General features: G+C 41.5%; 2 protein-coding genes across 6 annotated transcripts in view; one reads left to right on the forward strand and one right to left on the reverse strand.

Annotated features, from left to right (window-relative positions):
* Positions 1-330: 330 nt before the first annotated feature.
* On the forward strand, positions 331-3,058 carry NAT8 (N-acetyltransferase 8 (putative)). Its single transcript, XM_040223905.1, has 2 exons — positions 331-871; positions 1,417-3,058. The coding sequence occupies exon 2, from the start codon at positions 1,490-1,492 to the stop codon at positions 2,192-2,194; it is 705 nt and encodes a 234-aa protein (XP_040079839.1). The 5' UTR covers positions 331-871; positions 1,417-1,489; the 3' UTR covers positions 2,195-3,058.
* Positions 3,059-3,255: 197 nt separating this feature from the next.
* The window catches only part of ALMS1 (ALMS1 centrosome and basal body associated protein), a 183,995-nt gene continuing 166,682 nt past the window's right edge, over positions 3,256-20,568 (reverse strand). For all 5 annotated transcript variants that reach the window (XM_040223844.1, XM_040223841.1, XM_040223843.1 and 2 more), the window contains 7 exons: positions 15,258-15,375; positions 13,094-13,297; positions 12,426-12,655; positions 11,527-11,710; positions 7,442-7,505; positions 4,631-4,730; positions 3,256-3,409 (listed from right to left, as the gene is read on the reverse strand). In XM_040223844.1, the coding sequence (XP_040079778.1) occupies positions 3,365-3,409; positions 4,631-4,730; positions 7,442-7,505; positions 11,527-11,710; positions 12,426-12,655; positions 13,094-13,297; positions 15,258-15,375 (945 nt within the window). In that variant the 3' untranslated portion in view covers positions 3,256-3,364. The remainder of the gene's footprint in view (positions 3,410-4,630; positions 4,731-7,441; positions 7,506-11,526; positions 11,711-12,425; positions 12,656-13,093; positions 13,298-15,257; positions 15,376-20,568) is intronic.

Genomic DNA, 20,568 nt, shown 5'->3' on the forward strand with positions numbered 1-20,568 from the left:
AAAGAACAAGGCACCCCCTTCAACCTGACACAACCTGCTGGACACACAGTTCAGTGGGCAGTGGGCAGTGACACCTTTGAGCAAAATAAGAAAAAGATGCCTTTTCCTTTGGTCAGACTCAGCTCTGTGCCTGGGCTCATGGATTTTAGTTCCCACAAGCCTCCCTTGACAAGGTGTTCTTGTAAAGTGAGCACCTGCGTATCTGTATCCAGAGGCCCTTCTGCTTGGACCGCTGCACTAGCCTCTGGGACCCTTTCAGTCCATTTTCCACAGGTCACCAGAATCACACACACATATCACACAACTCACTGCCACTTCTGGTTGTTATGCCCCAGCTAAAAGAACAGCAGTGGGCTCCTGATGTTCTTCGAACAGAGCCCAAACTTCATAACCTGGATGATATGCCCTGCTGCCCTCACCCAGCTCTGAAGGACCTTGTGTATTGAGCCATTGGAACTGGACTCTGGCTTATGATGACAGGGCACAAGGTGAGGGGCGAATGCTCCAGGGTCACAGCAGCTGTGCGGTGGGGCCAAGCATGGACATCAGAGGGCACCAAGGTGCCAGGTGAACTGCCATGCTGGGGGGTGTAGGCCAGCCACAAGGGCGACGACCCCTGAGCTGTTCCAAACCCTGTGTGACCCCTCCAGCCTAATTCCCCAAGAATGGGCTTCCTGCTCATCATGACCCAGCCTCTTGAGCTTGGGCTTTATGATTAACAAATATTCAGAAGCCAGCCAATGAGGTGCCATCCAGGCCTGGGCCCCAGAAGTATAACAGGCCCTGCAGTCTCTCCTGGATGCCAGTCAGATGCGGAGGACCGAGGCCAGGCAGAGGCTGCCGTGGACACTCCAGGCTCTTGTGACGGCAGGTGAGAGAACGTGGGAGGAAGGACAGTGCTCTCAGGTGTGGCCTGAGCTCCGGACTCGCCCCGGCCTTCAAGGCAGGACCACTTTTGGTGCTACGCTCTTATGCCACCTCCGCAGCCTGAGAATCTGCAATCAAGGGGGAAGGAACATTACTTGGAAACACAGGCTTCCCCCAGTGTATGGGCCTTGAGAGAGGGACCAAAAGGAGGACACACGGGTGGCTGCTGCATGGAGCGCCAGTGTATGGAGAAACTGAGACGAGGGCTAGGAGTGGGGAAAGACGGGGAGGGTACTTTATAATCAGAGCTTTATGTTCTTTCATTAAATCCTCTGAACAACTTCAGAAGGCAGATTCTTAGAGATTATATGACATGCCCAAGGTCATGCATGAAGCCGTGATCAAATGCAGGTCTTTCAGACTCTACACCTTCTCCCAGTGGCTGTGGCCTACTTCCTCTTGGGTAGAAGCAGAGATACACATCTTTGAGCAGGGCCTTCCTGGTTCTGGTAACTGGGCCATTCACATGGCTTCCTCTTTCTTCCCCAGGGCTGCTGGGCAAGCGTAAGGGGACACCTAGGTCTCTCTTAAACTTCGAGATCCAGACAACCAGAAGTCTTCTATGGCTCCTTATCACATCCGCAAATACCAGGAAAATGACCGCAAATGGGTCATAGACTTGTTCTCTGAGGCGATGGCCGAGCACATTCCTACCACCTTCTGGCACATCCTGAAGCTGCCCCAAACCCTTGTGCTCTTGCTTGGGGGACCCCTTGCCCTAATCCTAGTCTCTGGCTCCTGGGTCCTGGCCTTCGTGGCCAGCCTCGCTCTCCTTGCTGCCCTGAGGTTCCTTGCCAAATACCCCTGGAAGCAGTTTGTAGTCATGTCTTTGCACACAGACATGTCTGACATCACTAAATCTTACCTCAGTGAGAGCAGCTCCTGCTTCTGGGTGGCTGAGTCGAAGGGGCAGGTGGTGGGCATAGTGGGAGCACTGCCTGTTAAGAAGCCCACCCTGCAGAGGAAGCAGTTGGAGCTGCTTCACCTATGTGTGGCCCCTGAGCACCGAGGTCAAGGGATAGCCAAAGCCCTGGGCAGGACTGTCCTCACGTTTGCACGAGACCAGGGCTATGGTGAAGTGGTCCTTACCACCAGCATACTGCAGCACTCTGCCGTGGCCCTTTACCAGCGCCTTGGCTTCCAGAAGACGAGCCAGTTTTTCTTATTCACAAGCTGGAGGCTAATTTCTTTCTCTCAAATTCAATTTACCTACTGCTTCCCCTCTGCTCAGGTCTCTCAGGCACTGGAGCAGGGAGGGGGCCTGTGATCTGTTTTCTAGCGGATTAGTCAGGAGGAATCGGCTCTGCTGCAGAAACAGGCAGCCCCTGAGGTCTCAGTGTGACAGCAGGGTAAAAGCTTATTGCTTGTTTGTGCAGGCGCTGGTGGTGGGGTGGCTCTGCTCCATTCAGGCTTTTGGGATTGCTACTGTTTCATTTACCTAATGCCAACAGATTGCTGCATGAAAAGCTACCAGAAAATAATAAACCTTTTTCTCTGGCTCACGAATCTGTGGGTCAGCAGCTTAGGCTGGGTTGCCCCTTTGGTGTCCAGGTGTCATGCCGGGGGCCCTCCCCACTTTCAGTGAACGGAAATGCAAAATCATATGAAGAGGGCGTGGAGAAGGCCTGTGAGAAGAACCCACGTGAGAAGGGCTGGGGCCAACGTTGCCATTGATCTCTTATGGTTCCCAAGGTCTCTGCTGAAGGGGAGAAGGCAGCCAGGGACGGCCTGACCTAGAAGTGCCACCACCTGCATCTCACTGGCCAGGACCAGGTCATGATTCAAATCCAGCCACTGTTGTCTCCTGAGTCATGTCTACTAAAGGCTAGCGGCCCTGAGGGAAGTTGGAGTGAAGCTAGGATGTGGCTCTGGACCCAAGGTGCCTGTGTCTGCCGAGAGTCTCTGGACCCACTCCATGGCTACCGAAGCAGACACTGTCTCCACAGAATCAACAAAAGGGCTCTCACTACATTACACGGCATTTCTAAAGAAAGACCACATTTTATCTAACAGCCCATTTCCCTTGACTGGCACTTTTAGACTGAAGTCTCCTACACACTCCTGGGAAACACTGCGTACCTCCCGGCACCTCTCCAGATGGAAAATAAAAAACCTGCTGCTGCTTGCTTTACTATGAGTCAATCAGAAGTTATTTATTTTCTATAAAAATACATACAAAAAGGGACTTAGGCTTGGCTAGAATTAAGGTAGTATCATTGTAACAAATATCCTTGTAGGTAAGGCCACTGTGGAGAAAGCACTGCTGCTAAACCATTAATAAGCTTAGTCATCATTCTACCCAAGACTCTTTAGAAGGGAACTACTTCCACATTACACATGGACAAGTTTTATTAAACCAGACTCATAAAAGTAAGGATTGTGTTCCTCCAAGCTGATAAAATGTAATTCCAAGGCGCTGAGGAAAATACTCTTTATTTCAGTCCCAAGGAACTTTTCTCCCCAAGAGTTCATTGGTCACTTTCTGTGGAAGAAAAGAAAGGGAGGAAAGAAGTTAGATACTCTTGCCATCAGAGGCAGACAGCCACTCCTCACCCTAGACGAGCTTCTGAAGAGATCAGTGTGGTTCTCCCCAGCCTCATCTTTCCCAGCTTCAGAAAATATGGTAATTATAGTTAAAAAAAACACTTCCTCAAGTGTTTAGGAAAGACGATCGACAGTCTGTTATAGTCTACACAGAAACATTACGTTAATATAATCCTAACAGACTAATCCGTCCGTCAGTTCACAAACACACAAGCACAACGAGAAGAAGCCTGGCCTCAGGACGCTGACACCCCACCCAGCGGCGCAGCAGCACCCGCGCCTCCCTACTTGAGGAAGCCCAGCCCAAGCTGCGGCGCACGCTCCAGGAGCAACTCTCCAATCCCACATGGGTCTATGAACTCGTCTCTTGGTTCCTGACTTTCAGAGTCCTCTGAGGGTGAAACAAGGGGGTTGGGAAAGAAATGAGAACCGTTGAAGGACCTGGACCTTCAAGTCCATCTGCTTTCTCAAGGAATTCACTGGCAGCAAGTCCCCTGGCCTGTGAGGTTCTGGGACTTGTAGCGCCATTGATTCGACTGGGGCTATGGGTAGGAAATGGTGGTGGTGTCAAGGCCCCGAGTCCCCAAACTAGCAACTTATATGCTACACTTGGACATTTCCCAGTTTGTCTGAAAAGTTCTAATGGTATATGATTTACCTATAAGGGACATAAAACTACCATTTGGGGCTCAAATGAAAGCCCAACAATTCTGAAGGATGTGGGGATTTCCAGTATAGCATCTAAACTGACACCTAAGTATGAAATTTGGTTTCACTCCAAATGTCCCTGGAAGGTGACTTATTTATCTACTGAATAATTTTAAAAAATTAAAAAAACATTCCTTTTTTGGCCACACCATGCAGCACATGTCATCTTAGTTCCCACCCAGGGACTGAACCTGTGCCCTACAGTGGGAGCACGGAGTCTCAAACACACTGGACCTCTAGTGAAGCCCCTGAAAGGAGCCGTTTTTAGATTTGCCTTTTTAGATTTTCAGATTTGAAATCTAGTTACAGGTGCTTTTGTCTTATAAATTTCAGTGGTGGTACAATGTATTTATTAGGTTAAGTTCACTCTCCAAATATGGCTAATTCAAACAGGCCTCGATTTCCCTTTCCCCTGGTAAACCTCATCAATCCTGCTCTAGGACCGACTAACCTTCTTATACAGCTGGGCTCGTAGCCGGTATGACTTATATTCTGATCTCCTCTTTTCTTCTTCTCTCTTTTTCTGTACTTCGGGAAGCTGTTCATAAATCCTTGGAAATGGTACCGGTGGAAAGACAGAAGCAGTGAGGTCACTGGCCACAGAGGCACACAGTCACTTCTGCCCACATCTCCTAAGCCCTACTGCTCTCCAGGCACTCAGTCCCTTAGAGAGCCTGTGGGCCTGCTGTGGGCCCAGCTCCCTGTTAGATACTTGGACATAAAGAACCCTGGCCTATGTTCAAGATCTGGAGAGAGATACAGATACACAAAATCATATAAAATTCTGCTGATAGTGGTCACTTCTGGGAAAGGAAAGGAATAAAGGGTGTGGATGAACTTCTTGGCACTCTGTATGCAAAAATGTATGGTTTCAATATAAGATAATGACTACATATTCCTACCATACTTCTAAAGATGAAAAATAATGCAAAAAAAGTACAATGGGTCATATCTACAAAATGCTATACAGAGTTATAGGAAATAAAAAAACCTTATTCTGAGAAGGAGGTCAATGAAGACCAAAAAGAATAAGTTTGAGGTGGGTCTTGAAGAAGTTAAGAGTAGAAAGGAGGTGGGAGGAGAAGCGAGTGTTGGTAAGAATGGAGTCAAGGTTTCATGGAGAGAGTACAGGGGAAACAGATGGGGTGAAGGTCTCGCCAAGTGAAAATCTTGGGCTCTGTCCATCACGGATTGGATGCCACTGATTTTAAAGAACCATGTTTTAAGGAACAGGATCAAAGATGCATTTGATAGATACACTTTAATTGGAAATAATCTAAGTTTCCAACAAGAAAACAAATAAATTATGGACTATAATAAAATTATTACAAAGCACAAAATGTTTCAAATAGCTTTTATGATATGGGAAAACATTCACAATACTCACAATATAGTGTTAAGCAAAATAAAACAAGCTACAAACTTCTGTATATAGTATGATCAACCATTTGGGGAAAAAAGTCTTGCATTGGCCAAAAAGTTCCTTCAGTTTTAAAATGCGAATAAAAGACCTGTTTTTCATTCTCACTGAGAACTTCGTTGACCAGTGTATTCAGTTTTGTTCCACTACCTTCTGCCATTTTCCAGGCAACTTCATAATTCCATCCTCCCAAAACTTTTTATCTTTTTGAGCAAAGAACTGTTTCAGGTGCCTTTCACAGTCTTCCAGGGAATTGAAAAATTTTCCATTAATTTTATAAAGACCAGAATAAATGTAACTCTGAAGGTGCAACGTCTGGTGAACACGGCAGATGAATCACAACTTCCCAGCCAAACTGTTACAGTTTTTTCTCGGTCAACAAAGAAACATGCGGTCTTGTGTTATCCTGATGAAAGATTATGTGTTTTGTGTTGACTGATTCAACGGAATTAGTCTGACACACTTTTCCGCGAGTGTTGCTTTCAGTTGGTCTAACTGGGAGCAGCACTTGTTGGAATTAATTGTTTGGTTTTCGAGAAGCAGCTCGCAGTAAAGGACTCCCTTCCAATCCCACCATATATACAACATCACCTTCTTTGGATGAACATCAACTTTGGTGTGGTTGGTGGTTCATTTTGCTTGCCCCACGATCACTTCCTTTCCATATTATTGTACAGTATCCACTTTTGATCACCCGTCACAATTTGTTTTAAAAAACAGAATGCTTTTGTTATGTTTAATAGAGAATCACATGCAGAAATATGGTCAAGGAGGTTTTTTTCGCTTAAACTTATGTGGAACCTAAACATCAAAGTGATTAACATAATCAAACTGGTGCAAATGGTTTTTAGAGACTCAATATTTGATTTGGATATACTGAGTACATTGGCTGTCTCTGGCGAGGTATAATGTTGATTGTTCTCAATGTCTCAATTTGATCGCTATCAACTTCAACTGATCAACCCCATCACCTGTGGAACTTCCAGCAAGAAATCTCCAGCACGAAATGAAACTTTGTAAACCGCTTTTGATACATTCGATAAGTCACAGCACCTTCTCCATATATTGCACAAATCTTTTTTTGCCCTTCAGCTGTGTTTTTATCACTCTTGAAATAATAAAGTATAATATACTGAAAATTTGCTCTTTTTCTTCCATCTTCAATATTAAAATAGATACACAAAAATTCACCAATTTTGATAAGTTTTAAAATGCATTCTGATATGACAGACAGCTATCACAATACAACCTAACAAGATTGTTTTGAAAGAAGTTAAAGACAAATAAGTGCTGCTAGAGCCATCTTCTGGAAAATACTGAATTTTGGCCAACCCACTATATGCATCTATGTAAGCACAAATACTTTTTTTTAAAAGACTACAAATGGTGGCAGTGTACATATGATTCTGAAACTTTATTTAAGTTTCAAACTTTATTTAGATATAAACCTAATGTGTTATATTTCTGAGATTATTTCCTTATCTCTTATTATATTAGATACAATTCCTAGAAAAAGGATTGCCTAGAAATAGAGCCCCAAAGAAGTATTTACCTTTATTTCAAAATATTTTTATTTATATTTAAGTTTCTAACAAAACCAAGCCTGAGTAAAGCATAAAAATTCATGGCAACTCTTTGTATTTTTTATATGAGGTATCCATACCATGATCTGCTAATTTTCATTTCCATTTTAGAACCATAAGTGAGAAACTGTTTTTATAGCTAATTTGCTCATAATGTTGTAACTAGAGCATAATGCTTTTATTCTGGGACAAGCTACAGCTCCTGACCATTTGGTGGCCTGATTTATACTTTTATAGTTACTTATTCTTTTGGCCTTACCGTTTAGACCTCTGAATCATTTCCTTCTTTCCAATAGGCCTTTTCTTTTGGGCTGCCAGGAAGCCTAAGCAAGAGAAGAGATTTTTTTTAGTGGATTGTGCCATTTTTTCTTTGAAGTGAAGTATAATTGATTTACAATATTATGTAAGTTTAAGGTATACAACATAGTTATTCACAATTTTTAAAAACTATACCCCATTTATAGTTATAAAATATTGGCTTTATCCTCTGTGCTATACAATACCTTCTTGTAGCTTACTTATGTCTGAATCCCCAATCCCTATCTTGACCCTCTCCTCTTCCTTTCCTCACTAGTATAACCACTGGTTTGTTCTTAATATCTGTGAGTCTGTTTCTTTTTTCTTATATTCTTTAGTTTGTTGTATTTTTTAGATTCCACATATAAGTGATATAATACAGTATTTGTCTTTGTCTGACTTAATTCACTAAGCATAACAACCTCCAGATTACTCCATGCTGTTTCAAATGGCAAAATTTGATTCTTTTTTATGGTTGAGTATCAAGTGGTGTCACCATACCAGCTCCTAAAAACTGTGGACCTGTGACTTATGTTTCCATACCAGACCCTGAGAGCTGGACATTTGACCAGATTTATCTCTGTGTTCATTTCAAAAGTACCTGGCATTTGGCAGAGATGTTTTGCAGCTGTACTTTGAGAGATACATGTTTTGAGAGATATATAGTGGTCAACTGCCCCAAACCGGTTCTGACTTGACTACAAGAACGAGCCTGCGTGGATGCAACCCGAAAGTGTCCAAAAGTGACTTTTGCTTCATTAACACGCTAAAGTCTCTGTCCAAAGGGGGCATTTGTACTCTGCTAGGCACAAAGTTCCAAAGAATAGCAAGGAAAGATAAGAAAGCCTTCCTCAGCAATCAGTGCAAAGAAATAGAGGAAAACAATAGAGTGGGAAAGACTAGAGATCTCTTCAAGAAAAGTAGAGATACTAAGGGAACATTTCATGCAAAGATGGGCTCAATAAAGTACAGAAATGGTATGGAACTGACAGAAGCAGAAGATATTAAAAAGAGGTGGCAAGAATACACAGAAGAACTGTACAAAAAAGATCTTCACGACCCAGATAATCATGATGGTGTGATCATTCACCTAGAGCCAGACATCCTGCAGTGTGAAGTCAAGTGGGCCTTAGGAAGCATCACTACAAACAAAGATAGTGGAGGTGATGGAATTCCAGTTGAGCTATTTCAAATCCTGAAAGATGATGCTGTGAAAGTGCTGCCAGCAAATTTGGAAAATTCAGCAGTGGCCACAGGACTGGAAAAGGTCAGTTTTCATTCCAATTCCAAAGAAAGGCAATGCCAAAGAATGCTCAAACTCCTGCACAATTGACTCATCTCAGATGCTAGTAAAGTAATGCTCAAAATTCTCCAAGCCAGGCTTCAGCAATATGTGAACTATGAACTTCCAGATGTTCAAGCTGGTTTTAGAAAAGGCAGAGGAACCAGAGATCAAATTGCAAACATCCACTGGATCATCGAAAAAGAGTTCCAGAAAAACACCTACTTCTGCTTTACTGACTATGCCAAAGCATTTGACTGTGTGGATCACAATAAACTGGAAAATTCTGGAAGAGATGGGAATACCAGACCACCTGACTTGCCTCTTGAGAAATCTGTATGCAGGTCAGGAAGTAACAGTTAGAACTGGACATGGAACAACAGACTGGTTCCAAACAGGAAAAGGAGTACGTCAAGGCTGTATATTGTCACCCTGCTTATTTAACTTCTATGCAGAGTACATCATGAGAAACGCTGGGCTGGAGGAAGCACAAGCTGGAATCAAGATTGCCGGGAGAAATATCAATAACCTCCGATATGCAGATGACACTACCCTTATGGCAGAAAGTGAAGAACTAAAGAGCCTCTTGATGAAAGTGAAAGAGGAGAGGGAAAAAGTTGGCTTAAAGCTCAACATTCAGAGAACGAAGATCATGGCATCCAGTCCCATCACATCATGGGAAATAGATGGGGAAACAGTGGAAACAGTGTCAGACTTTATTTTTCTGGGCTCCAAAATCACTGCAGATGGTGACTGCAGCCATGAAATTAAAAGACGCTTACTCCTTGGAAGGAAAAAAGTTATGACCAACCTAGACAGCATATTCAAAAGCAGAGACATTACTTTGCCAACAAAGGTCTGTCTAGTCAAGGCTATGGTTTCTCCACTGGTCATGTATGGATGTGAGAGTTGGACTATAAAGCTGAGCGCCAAAGAATTGCTGCTTTTGAACTGTGGTGTTGGAGAAGACTCTTGCGAGTCCCTTGGACTGCAAGGAGATCCAACCAGTCCATCCTAAAGCAGATCAGTCCTGGGTGTTCATTGGAAGGACTGATGCTAAAGCTGAAACTCCAATACTTTGGCCACCTGATGTGAAGAGCTGACTCATTTGAAAAGACCCTGATGCTGGGAAAGATTGAGGGCAGGAGGAGAAGGGGACGACAGAGGATGAGATGGTTGGATGGCATCACCGACTCAATGGATATGAGTGTGGGAAGGCTGTGGGAGTTGATGATGGACAGGGAGGTCTGGCGTGCTGCAGTTCATGGAGTTGCAAAGAGCTGGACATGACGGAGCGACTGGACTGAACTGAGGCACAATCTTTACCATGTGCAGAAGACCATGGAGGCTTGTGCATGCCCTGGCTGCCCCTGAAAATCTCCGCCCCTTTCCTAAGCCCTCATCAACCTATCTGCCTCCTCCTGCCTCCTTCAATTCCCTTACTCTGCTCCTCTTTAGAACATGAGCTCTACTGGGACTTCCCTGGCAGCCCAGTGGTTAAGACTTCACCCTCCAGTGCAGGGGTGACAGTTCAATCTCTGGTCGGGGAGCTAAGATCCCACATGCCTCTCGGCCAAAAAAACAAAACATAAAGCAGAAGCAGTACTGTAATGAATTCAATAAAGATTTTTAAAATGGTTCACATCAAAAAAATCTTTAAAGGAAAAAACCAAACAAAAACATGAGCTCTCCTTTCTCCATTCTGTGATCAGCTAATGTTCTGCTATGCTGAACCTGGTCTCATTCAATTGACAACTGTGACTCTGGGCAAGGGATCCACTGAGGGGATCCTGACCCTTAGGGGATTGGTAACAGAGGACTGTGTCTTAAGAAGGAAGAGTGTGTTGCTCAAGAACTGTGAGAGGGAGCAGCTAGGGCTTTGTGCCCGTACCCTGAGCTGGCAGTGCAGGCTGGTGAGCAACAGGCAAAGCCAGGGTTAGACGATGATGACTATGACAGCAGCCTAAGGCTCCTGAAGACACCACGCTGTGGCACAGACTAAACAGTGTGAATTGAAACACTGACCTGTTTACCGGTAAGGCAGTGATTAAAGCGTCAGTAGGTACTTTATAGTTTTCACAGCTTTTGCATATTATTTTACTGAGATACTACATCTAGCATAATTGTTACAAGCACAGAGTCTAGCACCAGGCCACAGGGGCTCAAATCCATTTGGGCAAGGTACTTAATGTCTCTTTGCCTCAGTTTTCTCATTTGTGAAACAGGGATATTAACAGTATCCACCCCAGAGAAGTGTTATAAGCATTAAATAAGAATAATGTCTGAGAAAAACACAAGAGCTATATAAGTATTTATTATTATTACCCTTTGAGGGAAGCAAGCCCCATCAAAACAATTATACTTTTGGAACTAACTTGTTCATGGTGACAGAGGTGGTTTTCAAAAACATCATTCTCAGGAATTCCCTGGTAGTACAGTAGTTAGGACTCCACATTTTCACTGCTGAGGACCTGGGTTCAATCTGTGGTTAGGGAACTAAGATTCTGCAAGCCAAGTATCCATTCTCACTGTACACTCTCATTTTTAAGATGTAGTGACAGGGCAAGATTAACCATGTTTTTCTGGATCATGGAAGTGCTGAGAGCTTAATTAGGCAGGTTCTGTTATCTAAGGAGATCTGAGTCTCAATAAGCAAAAAGTCACTCTCTGAACTGTAACTGGCCTGGCATTGAGCAGTGCTGCCTTGCACGAAGCAGACCTTGCCTCTCTACCGAGTACTGGGGAAGTGAATAGGCAGAGTGTACCTCTCTTACGGAGCAGGTGCCTGGGGTCCCGGTAGCCCTGCCATTCCTGCACAGTGTTGAACAGTGCCTCCCGCTCACTCTCTAACATATTCTGCAGCTTCCTCTCCTGGACTATTAACTTCAGGCGCTTTATCCGTTCCCCAGAGCGGGAGATGAAGTCCGGTCTGTGAAGCTGAAGTGATTCCTGAGGAGAAGAAAAAGCCCTCCAACCTCATATTAATGACGCATTCTTTTCTCCAAGGGCCTAGAAAAACAGTGCCTGCCCAGCAGGTCTGGAAAGCCTCTTTGTAACTTATAGAAAATACGTAGAGCTGAAGGGTGATCTAACAACTCCCTGAGTAGGACAGTTCCAGTAGGAAAATCAGCGGGATCAAAGAAATGCCTTTGGAATAAATCAAGAACTAAGATTATGGCAATTACAACTCTCCCCAATGTGGATGGGATAAAGTTTGGCTCACTGTGCGATTTTAAATTTCCCTTCAAAGAAATACATCATTAAATAACATTTTCTTTGGCTCCCAAGTACTTATATAAAAGAGACTTGGTGCCTTTTAAACCCCGTGCTAAGTAGAAATAGGAGTTATATAAATGGAGGAACAAACATAAGACTGATGCAAACATCAGGCCTCTACTACACTCCCCGTGCAGCTATCTATCTACAAAACCCAATGAGTAGCTACACAACATCTTCCCTTCTATTGCCTTGCCCCTCTCAGATACTGAGGGTGATATGTGATTTATAATACTAATAGTAAGGCAGCCTTTGATTAATGAATGATTAATGAACTGTGCAGGTGCCAGAAACAAGGGTCACACGACTACACTTCAGCATGCCAGGTCAGATTTACCCTTTCTTCCTTCTTAAACGTACAGCTAAAATTAATTCAATCTCACGGCACCTGGAGGGTTGCCCTCACAAATGGCTTCAGCGGCTCTTTGCCGGGGCCGGCTAGTGAACTGTGGTTGTCCATGTGCTGTCCCTGCCAGTTCTGTTCTCGCAGGGGCTCCCTCCAGGGTTTGGTGTTGGTTACTGGTGCAAACCAGGAGACACCAGGGCCATGATGCTTGGGCATGTTTTCCTTCTTAGGACCAGACTTCATATTTTCCACAGGAACAAACCATGAAACTCCTATAGGAGATATTTTTAAGAAAGAAAAAAAGATTTTTCATTTTTCTCATCAGAAACATATACCTAATATAGGCTCTCAGGGAATCAGCTGTCAGGGGCCAGCAAAATGCTCTAGAGTCCGCTTACTGTAGGTATATAGACTCTAACTGCAGCATTAAATACAGTCAGCCCTCTGTATACATGCATGCAGAATCCTTGCATTTGGGGGACAGTGCTAGGTCATTTTATATAAAAGACTTGAGCATCCACAGCCTTTGATATTCAGGAGTTCTCAATCCAAACCCCTCCAGATATAGAGAGATGACTCTACTCTGAAAATGTGCCAAGGTGGTGCTGGGTGGTCAACATTAAGTTGTCTAGAAATGAAGAATCCTAGCATTGCAAGAGAACAGAAATTCACAAGTTTTTCTACTAAGAAAGCAGGACTTAGAAACCGACCTTCAGAGCAGCTCTTCTTGTTCTTCTTTAACTTTTTGTCTGCAAGATAACTGGTAAGGAGCCTCTTCTCTTCTATTTTTTCTTCTGACCAAGAAGTCACATCACTGTCCTTTTCCATTCTAGCCTCACTAGAACTTGGAGTTGGGAAAGTCATTCCAACATCTCGAGTGTTTTTTCTGACACCACTCACAATCTCCAAGTTACCTGAGGGTAAAGATCACAGACCTCTCTGAGAAAAGCCTTGAGATTTGGTTGGCAGGTGCATTTAAGTCAGTAAATGAAAACTTAAAAAAAAAATTAATCATTTTCTATTCTGCAATGAAAAGAATTGAGATCTACAATCTTCATAACTACATCTGGTAAAATAGGGAATTCCCAAGTGGGCCAGTGGTTAGGGTTCAATGCTTCCACTACAGTGGGCATGGGTTTGATTCCTGGTCAAGGAGCTAAGATCCCACATGCTGTGCAGCGTGGCCAAAAGAAAAAATACATAAATAAATAAATCTGGTAAAATATTCAAAACAATCATCAAGACACATTTTAAACAAGTATCATCATGTAAAAATATTTGTTGAAGACAGTGCTCTGAACGAATATAAGCAAAAAGACAATGCAAGCAGAGTTGATATAAACAGTTTTGGAATCACATTATTTGATTTACTACATCAAGGGTCTTCAAAGTTTTATTGTAATTTCAAATACATGAGATATCTCATTTTTAAGAACAAATTTGAGTTATATTTTCTCTTATTGCCATCAGAAAGAATCCTAAGCTATGATAAGTGATACCACTAGAGTTAGTTTTTTTTATTCTACTTCAGTAAATTAAAAAAATTTTTAAGGTTTCAGAACCGCAGACTACTGACTCCTCTTGGGTGGGGTAAAAGGCTTTTAAGAGAGAGAAGAAGAGAAGGAAGAAGAGGGTAGAGAGATGGAGATGTTTGTGTCGGGGAGGAGTTCACTTCTGTCAGTTTAGATATTAGAGGGAAAGAACTACTAATATGGATTCACTGGGAAAAAGATTTCAGTTCTGATCCCAAGTAAGAAGGACAGTAAATGCAGTCACCAAGGTAAGGAAGAGGTTAACAGATGTAAAGACATGACTTGAAGGGAAAAATAATCAAGGGGCAGGATTACTTCTGTTTTATAAAATCAAAAGATATAGGAAGTCATAAAGTGAAAAGCCTCCTTCCCATTCCTGTTCTCCATTAAGTTTATAACCCTGTGATTCCAGGGAATTTTTGCACACATTCAAGCAATTCTCTTCATTTTTCAAATACATGTAGTAGCATGATATATACTATTCTGTACTTTGCTTTTTCTTTTTAATTATGTATCTTGGGGATCTTGACACATTAGTAGCAAAAGCTTCTTCATACTAAGTAGGACTTCATTATGTGTGTTAGTTGCTCAGTTGTGTCTGACTCTTTTGCAACCTCATGGACTGTAGCCCACCAGGCTCCTTGGTCCATGGGATTCTCCAGATAAGAGTATTGGAGGGGGTTGCCATTTCCTTCTCCAAAGACTTCATTATATGGATATACAATAATTTATTTAACAATTTAGCTACTGATGGACATTCTAAGTTGATTTTACTTTAATGCTTATAATAAGACAATACTTCAGAGGTTAATTCTGTCATTAACCATTTGTCATTTTACACATTTGTACCATATATCTACAGGCTAAACTCCAAAAGTAAAAGTGCTGGGTCAAAGTAATTTTGATAGAAACTGCCAAGTTGTTAGTCATAAGGGTTGCACTCCCAACTTACACACCTCCTAGAATGTACCTATTTCCTTACATGCCTGCCCACAAACTTGCTTTCAAACTTGAATTTTTGTCTATCTGATAGGTGACAAACGGCATTTGAGTATACATTTTTTGTTAATTAAAAAAATTTACTTATTTATTTTTGGCTGTGCCAGGTTTTAATTGTGGTGCGCCAGCTCAATAGCTGCCCTGAAGCATGTGGGATCTCAGCTCCCCGGCCAGATATCGAACCCATGTTCCCTGCACTGCAAGGCAGATTCTTAACCACTGGACCACCAGAGAATATACTTGAGTACATTTTTAATCTTCATTTCTTTTATTGTGAGTGAGTATCTTATCACAGGTTTAAGAGCTACTTATATTAATATTTCAATGAAAATGTTTAATTTACCTGCTTGTACGCCCTTATTTAACATATGCACATTTTGCTTGTTGCAAAGGGTAGAGTTCGAGCTCCAGAAACTACTGGTAGAAGATGAAACAGAGTCAGAAGAGACATGGTCTGTCACCTGAAAAAACAAGAGATCCTGTTACCATTATTTGTGGTCAAGGCATAGTTACCTATAGAATAAGAAAATACACAAGTCACCAAGAGCCCTTTCTAACCCAGTTCAAATGGTTGAGATGACATTGCCAGCAAGCTTGCAGCAATGTGAACATGCTACTCCGTATTTTGCAATAGAGAGGTGGATGCTGTAGTTAGATAAGGGCTCAAGCTGTTTCAAGAAGCTAAGACAAGACTGGGTGTGTTCCCAGGGCTTGAAAACACTCTGAAGAGGGTGCTAGACAAAGATTAGCCTGGTGTCTTGAGAAAGAAATTCTGAAGTGACACTACCACAAAACTTATAAGAAAGAGGGCAGAGGATAACTAAATAGGCTGAGTGGTGAACTGCAGAGTGCTTTCCAGTAAGATCCGACTTAGGCGTTTATTCAAGAATAAATGCCAAAAAACTTAAAGGCCCTATGAGAAGTCCTGAATGTCAGAAATATTGCAAAAAGCACTTAAATATTTGAGCCCCAAAGGTTTTCTAGTTATATTCAGAGCAATGAAGGGAGCTGATGGTGGAATGTTTGTGAATAACCAAAAGATTACCAAAATAAAGTAAAAAAAAATTGATATAAAATGGTATTTCTTAAACTGGTTCATCAGAACACTCTCCTGAGGAAGGGTCCTAACCCAGAACAATGAATTGGAGGTTTTAAGTGAGGGGTTTGGGTATCTACATTTTGAATAAATGCCAGGTGCTTGTCTGATTAAGGATGTTTGGTAGAGTAAATTGAAACCCAAGTCAAGAAAGGAAACAGAGCACCTCCTTCCCTGAGCTAGATAAACTATATTTCAGGACCTTCAGGGAACTTGCAACAGATCCTGCAGCAGAGGAACTATGTTAAATGTCTGGAGACAAGAAATTAACTTTTAAAAAGATAAGCATAGCAAACTGCAGGCTTTAAAAATGATGACCTGTAAAATTCTAGAATGGATCACGAATTTGTTTATCTGCAAGCATATGCAGGTAAAAAAAAAAGATCAGCAAATTTTAGCCAAGGTTCACTAAAGCAGGCAGAACAAAACCCTGCCAGGTTAGCCTTTTTTCCCCTAGTAGACATGGTCATTTAACTGGTAGACCAGAATATATAGCAGAGAACTAGATTTGAATAATACAACAAAACTTCTCATAGCATACTTGAGGGCAAGATGGAGTTATAGGGCCTGAAGGATAAGCTGATGGAACCAGCTTTCCCATATAAAACATCCGGAAGGGACTAAAGGGCTGTCAGGATCCCTAATAATAATAGGAAGGACAGGCCAAATCAAACAAGGGATAATTGTAAAGCCTTATGCATCAGGCAGGAAGAATGGCAATAACTCTGATACAGTAGAAAAAGCTATGAGTCTGGAGTCTAAATACCTAAACCTGCCTCACATCTTCCCTTTACTAGCTGTCTCTTCTTGAGCAAGCCATAATCTCTGTTGCCAGTTTCCCCATCTAGAAAATGGAACAGCTGCATTCCTGCAGTTATGGAAGTGTTACAAAGAACAAATGATTTAGATGCAAAAAATGTAAAAAGCTAATATAAAATTAGGAGACAAAGATCATGTTAAACCAATATGTATTAAAGTGTGGTGAGGAAGATTTGACTGACGGGTAATACACTATAATTTTTCTGCAGCTGTTTTTTTAAAAAGGGGAGAATAATTTACACACTAAAATGGAATTTCAATATAAAGTGTCAAATACAAAAAGCAAACTTTGCTGCCATTTTTGAGAAAAGGGAAGAAAATATATGCAATATATAGTTACTTGCTTTTTATGTATAAAATACCTGTGAAATAAAAGAACCCAGATTGGAAAGGAAGAAGTAAAACTTTTTATTTGCAGATGACATGATGCTATCTGTAGAAAATACTAAGGAATCTACAAAGTCTTAAATAAAAAAGTTTAGCCAGATTGTGGAATATAAGGTCAAGAAGATAAAAAATCAATGGTATTTCTATATTCTAGCAAGGTGCAATCTGAAAATAAAGTTAAGGAAACAAACTCCATTCACAGTAGCATCAACAAGAATGAAATATCAGCAAACAAACTGAACAACAGAAGTGCAAGGCTTGTACAATGAAAACTATAAAACACTGGTGGGAGAAATTAAAGATCTAAATAAGTTGTGAGATATTTCATGTATGTGGAATGGACAAAAGATTTGAATAGGTATTTTACCAAAGAAGATGTAAGAGTGGCCAATAAACATATGAAAAGATTTCAACACTATCACTCATGAGGGAAACAAACTAAAGTCACAATGAGATACCACTTTACACCCACTAGGATGGCTATAACCAAAAAGATGTGCAGTACTAAGAGTTGACAGGGAAGTGGAGAAACTGCAACCTTCACAAGCTGCTGTTGAGAATGCAAAATGATACAGCTACTTCGGAAAACACTTTAGAATTTGCTTAAAAAATAAACATAAACTTACCTATGACCCAGCAATTCCACTCCTAGGCTTATACTCAAATGAGTCCACATAAAATTTTTTGTGTCTACACAAAAATTCGTAGCAGTATTATTCATATTATCCCCCCCTAATCAAACAATCCAAATGGCCAACAACTGGCAATCCGATAAACAAAATGTGGTAGAGCTACACAATACTAATCAGCGATAAAAAGGAGTACTGGTACATACTATCAGGGTGAATCTTGAAAATATCCGTAAGAAGCTAGATACAAAAGACTAGCTATTATGTAACTCCATTTATATGAAATACGCAGAAAAAAGGAATATGGGAGTTTGTCTTGCGCTGGGAATGTGAATTGGTTATGAACAGGTATGAGACTTTTCTGGGTGACAGAAGTGTTCTAAAGCTGAATTGTGGTGATGACTGCACGGCTCTGTAAACTTACTTCAATAAAGCTGTTTAAAAATCTCTAAAGATATGCGAGAAGTAGTAATACTGAGTAACTCTGATGGTTACCTGGGGAACAGGAGAGGGAAGAAGATACTTTATCAAATACTTAATATATTTTAAATTTTGTACCATGTGATTGTATTATCAGTTTAAAAAATGAGAATAAATGAAACAAAAATAAGGAAGTGTGGCAATAAAGGTTTAGTGGCTTTGATGAGTTCAATAGGAGTAAAACATATGTTAGGCCATACAAGTGTTCTAGTTTACAGAAAGTGAAAAGTGAAGTTGCTCAGTCGTGTCCAACTCTGTGACCCCATGGACTGTAGCCTACCAGGCTCCTCGATCTGTGGGATTTTCCAGGCAAGAGTACTGGAGTGGGTTGCGATTTCCTTCTCTACAGGATCTTCCCAATCCAGGGATCGAACTTGGGTCTCCCGCATTGCAGGCAGATGCTTTACCAGTTTAGTTTACAGAAAGGAGAATGATAAATCTGCTGTCACTATCTGAGGCACAGCATATGTAATTCAAAGGGATATGTTTAAAAACAGGATATCAACAAATAGACCCAGAAGCTGCCAACTTAGGAAAGTGGAGTAGAAAGGATGACCTGTGAGAACTGGTTCAATGAGTGAAGACCTGAGAGAAAATACTTCAGGGAAGAAGCGGGGGCCTGAGTAGATTAGATCTCTTTCCTGTGCCTTCAGAGAGCAGAACTGGGAACAGAGCCAGGAAATCTAACACAGGCAGATTTTGGATCTTTTTAAATTTTCAAAACCTCTGCCAACTAGTGCCTAGACAAATGAAATGAGATGCCAATGAGCAGTGAGTGAGTGGCGGAGGAGCTGTTGAAGCAGAGGCTGGAGCACCTTATGGGGCAGAGGCAGCAAAGTGTTGATGGTCCTTTCCAAGAACGAGTCTGAGGACCTCCTGCACTTCCAAAGTACACGACTGGGCGTGGTATGCACCACTGGGTGTGAAAGAACACATGTTTACATCTGATTAAATGAGGAGTCTTGGTATGCGTGTTTCTGCTTCCACTTTAAATCTGATTAAGTTCATTTCTGCCTGTAAAAAGGTAAACATTTAAAAATAGAAAACAGTCTAAAACTAAATTCTTGCTCAACAAGATATATCTAGTTAACTCTCTAGCATGGTGAAAATCAAAAGGCCAGACAAAAACAAGTGTTTTCAAGGATGTGGAGAAATGAGAACCTTCACATGTTGATGCTTAGAATGCAAAATGGTAACAATATTTTGCATAACAATCTGGTAGTCCCTCAGAGGATTAAAAATAGACTTACCATATGATCCAGAGTCTATGCACCTGTAGGCATATGCCCCCCAAAAATATAAGCTATGTCCACATAAAAACTTGTATATGGATGTTCACAGCAGCTCTGTTAATAGTAGCCCCACAGTGGAAGAAATCTAAATGTCCATTAACTAATGAATAGTTAAGTGAAATATGCATATTCATACAATGGAATATTATTTGGTCACACAAAGGAATGAATACATGCTACACCATAGATGAACTTTGAAAATATTAAGTGAAAGCAGCCAGTCACAAAGGATCACATATTATGTCCATTTACACGAAATGTTTAGAATAAAGAACTCTAGAGAGAGAGAAAAAAAAGCAGATTAGTAACATAGCCAGGGAAGGGGCAGGAAGTTGGAAGAAATGACTGCTAATGTGTATAGGGTGTTTATGGTAAGTATTGAAAACATCTTAAAATTGGGATGATGGTTGCACAGCACTGTAAATATACTAAACCCCACTGAACTGTACACTTAAAATAGGTGAATTTTATGGTGTGTGAAACATCTCAAGAAAGCTATAAAATGTGTGTATTTGTGTATGCAAACTGAAATACAAGCAGATTATGAAGTCTTTATTTGGAGAAAAATTGCTGCTCATGCTCATGCTTGGTGGTCTTCTATCTCCTGTTACTGAATCAGGGATACAGGAACAAAGGAAGGTACCAACAGTGTCATCTTCATATAATAGTGAAGAGTTCTAACAAAAATGTGGGCACTGGATACTGTACATGTGCTAGCACTGTATACACACTATGGCTAGAGCTAAGTGCAAACTGTTACAATGATGCGGTCATGCCATGTTGACTTCCTCAAGCAATTATCACAACTCACAGCCTTGCACTGTGTCTGACATGTGCTGAGGACCCAACACAGGATAGAAGGTAATTTTTGCTGAATTCATTTACAGATGCTGTTGGTAACCCACAATAACCCACGTTCCTCAGTCCAAGGGAGAGTCTTAGGCATCTCCT

Source organism: Oryx dammah, unplaced genomic scaffold (genome assembly GCF_014754425.2).
Source record: "Oryx dammah isolate SB20612 unplaced genomic scaffold, SCBI_Odam_1.1 HiC_scaffold_25, whole genome shotgun sequence".
In the NCBI taxonomy this organism is placed as follows: Eukaryota; Metazoa; Chordata; class Mammalia; order Artiodactyla; family Bovidae; genus Oryx; species Oryx dammah.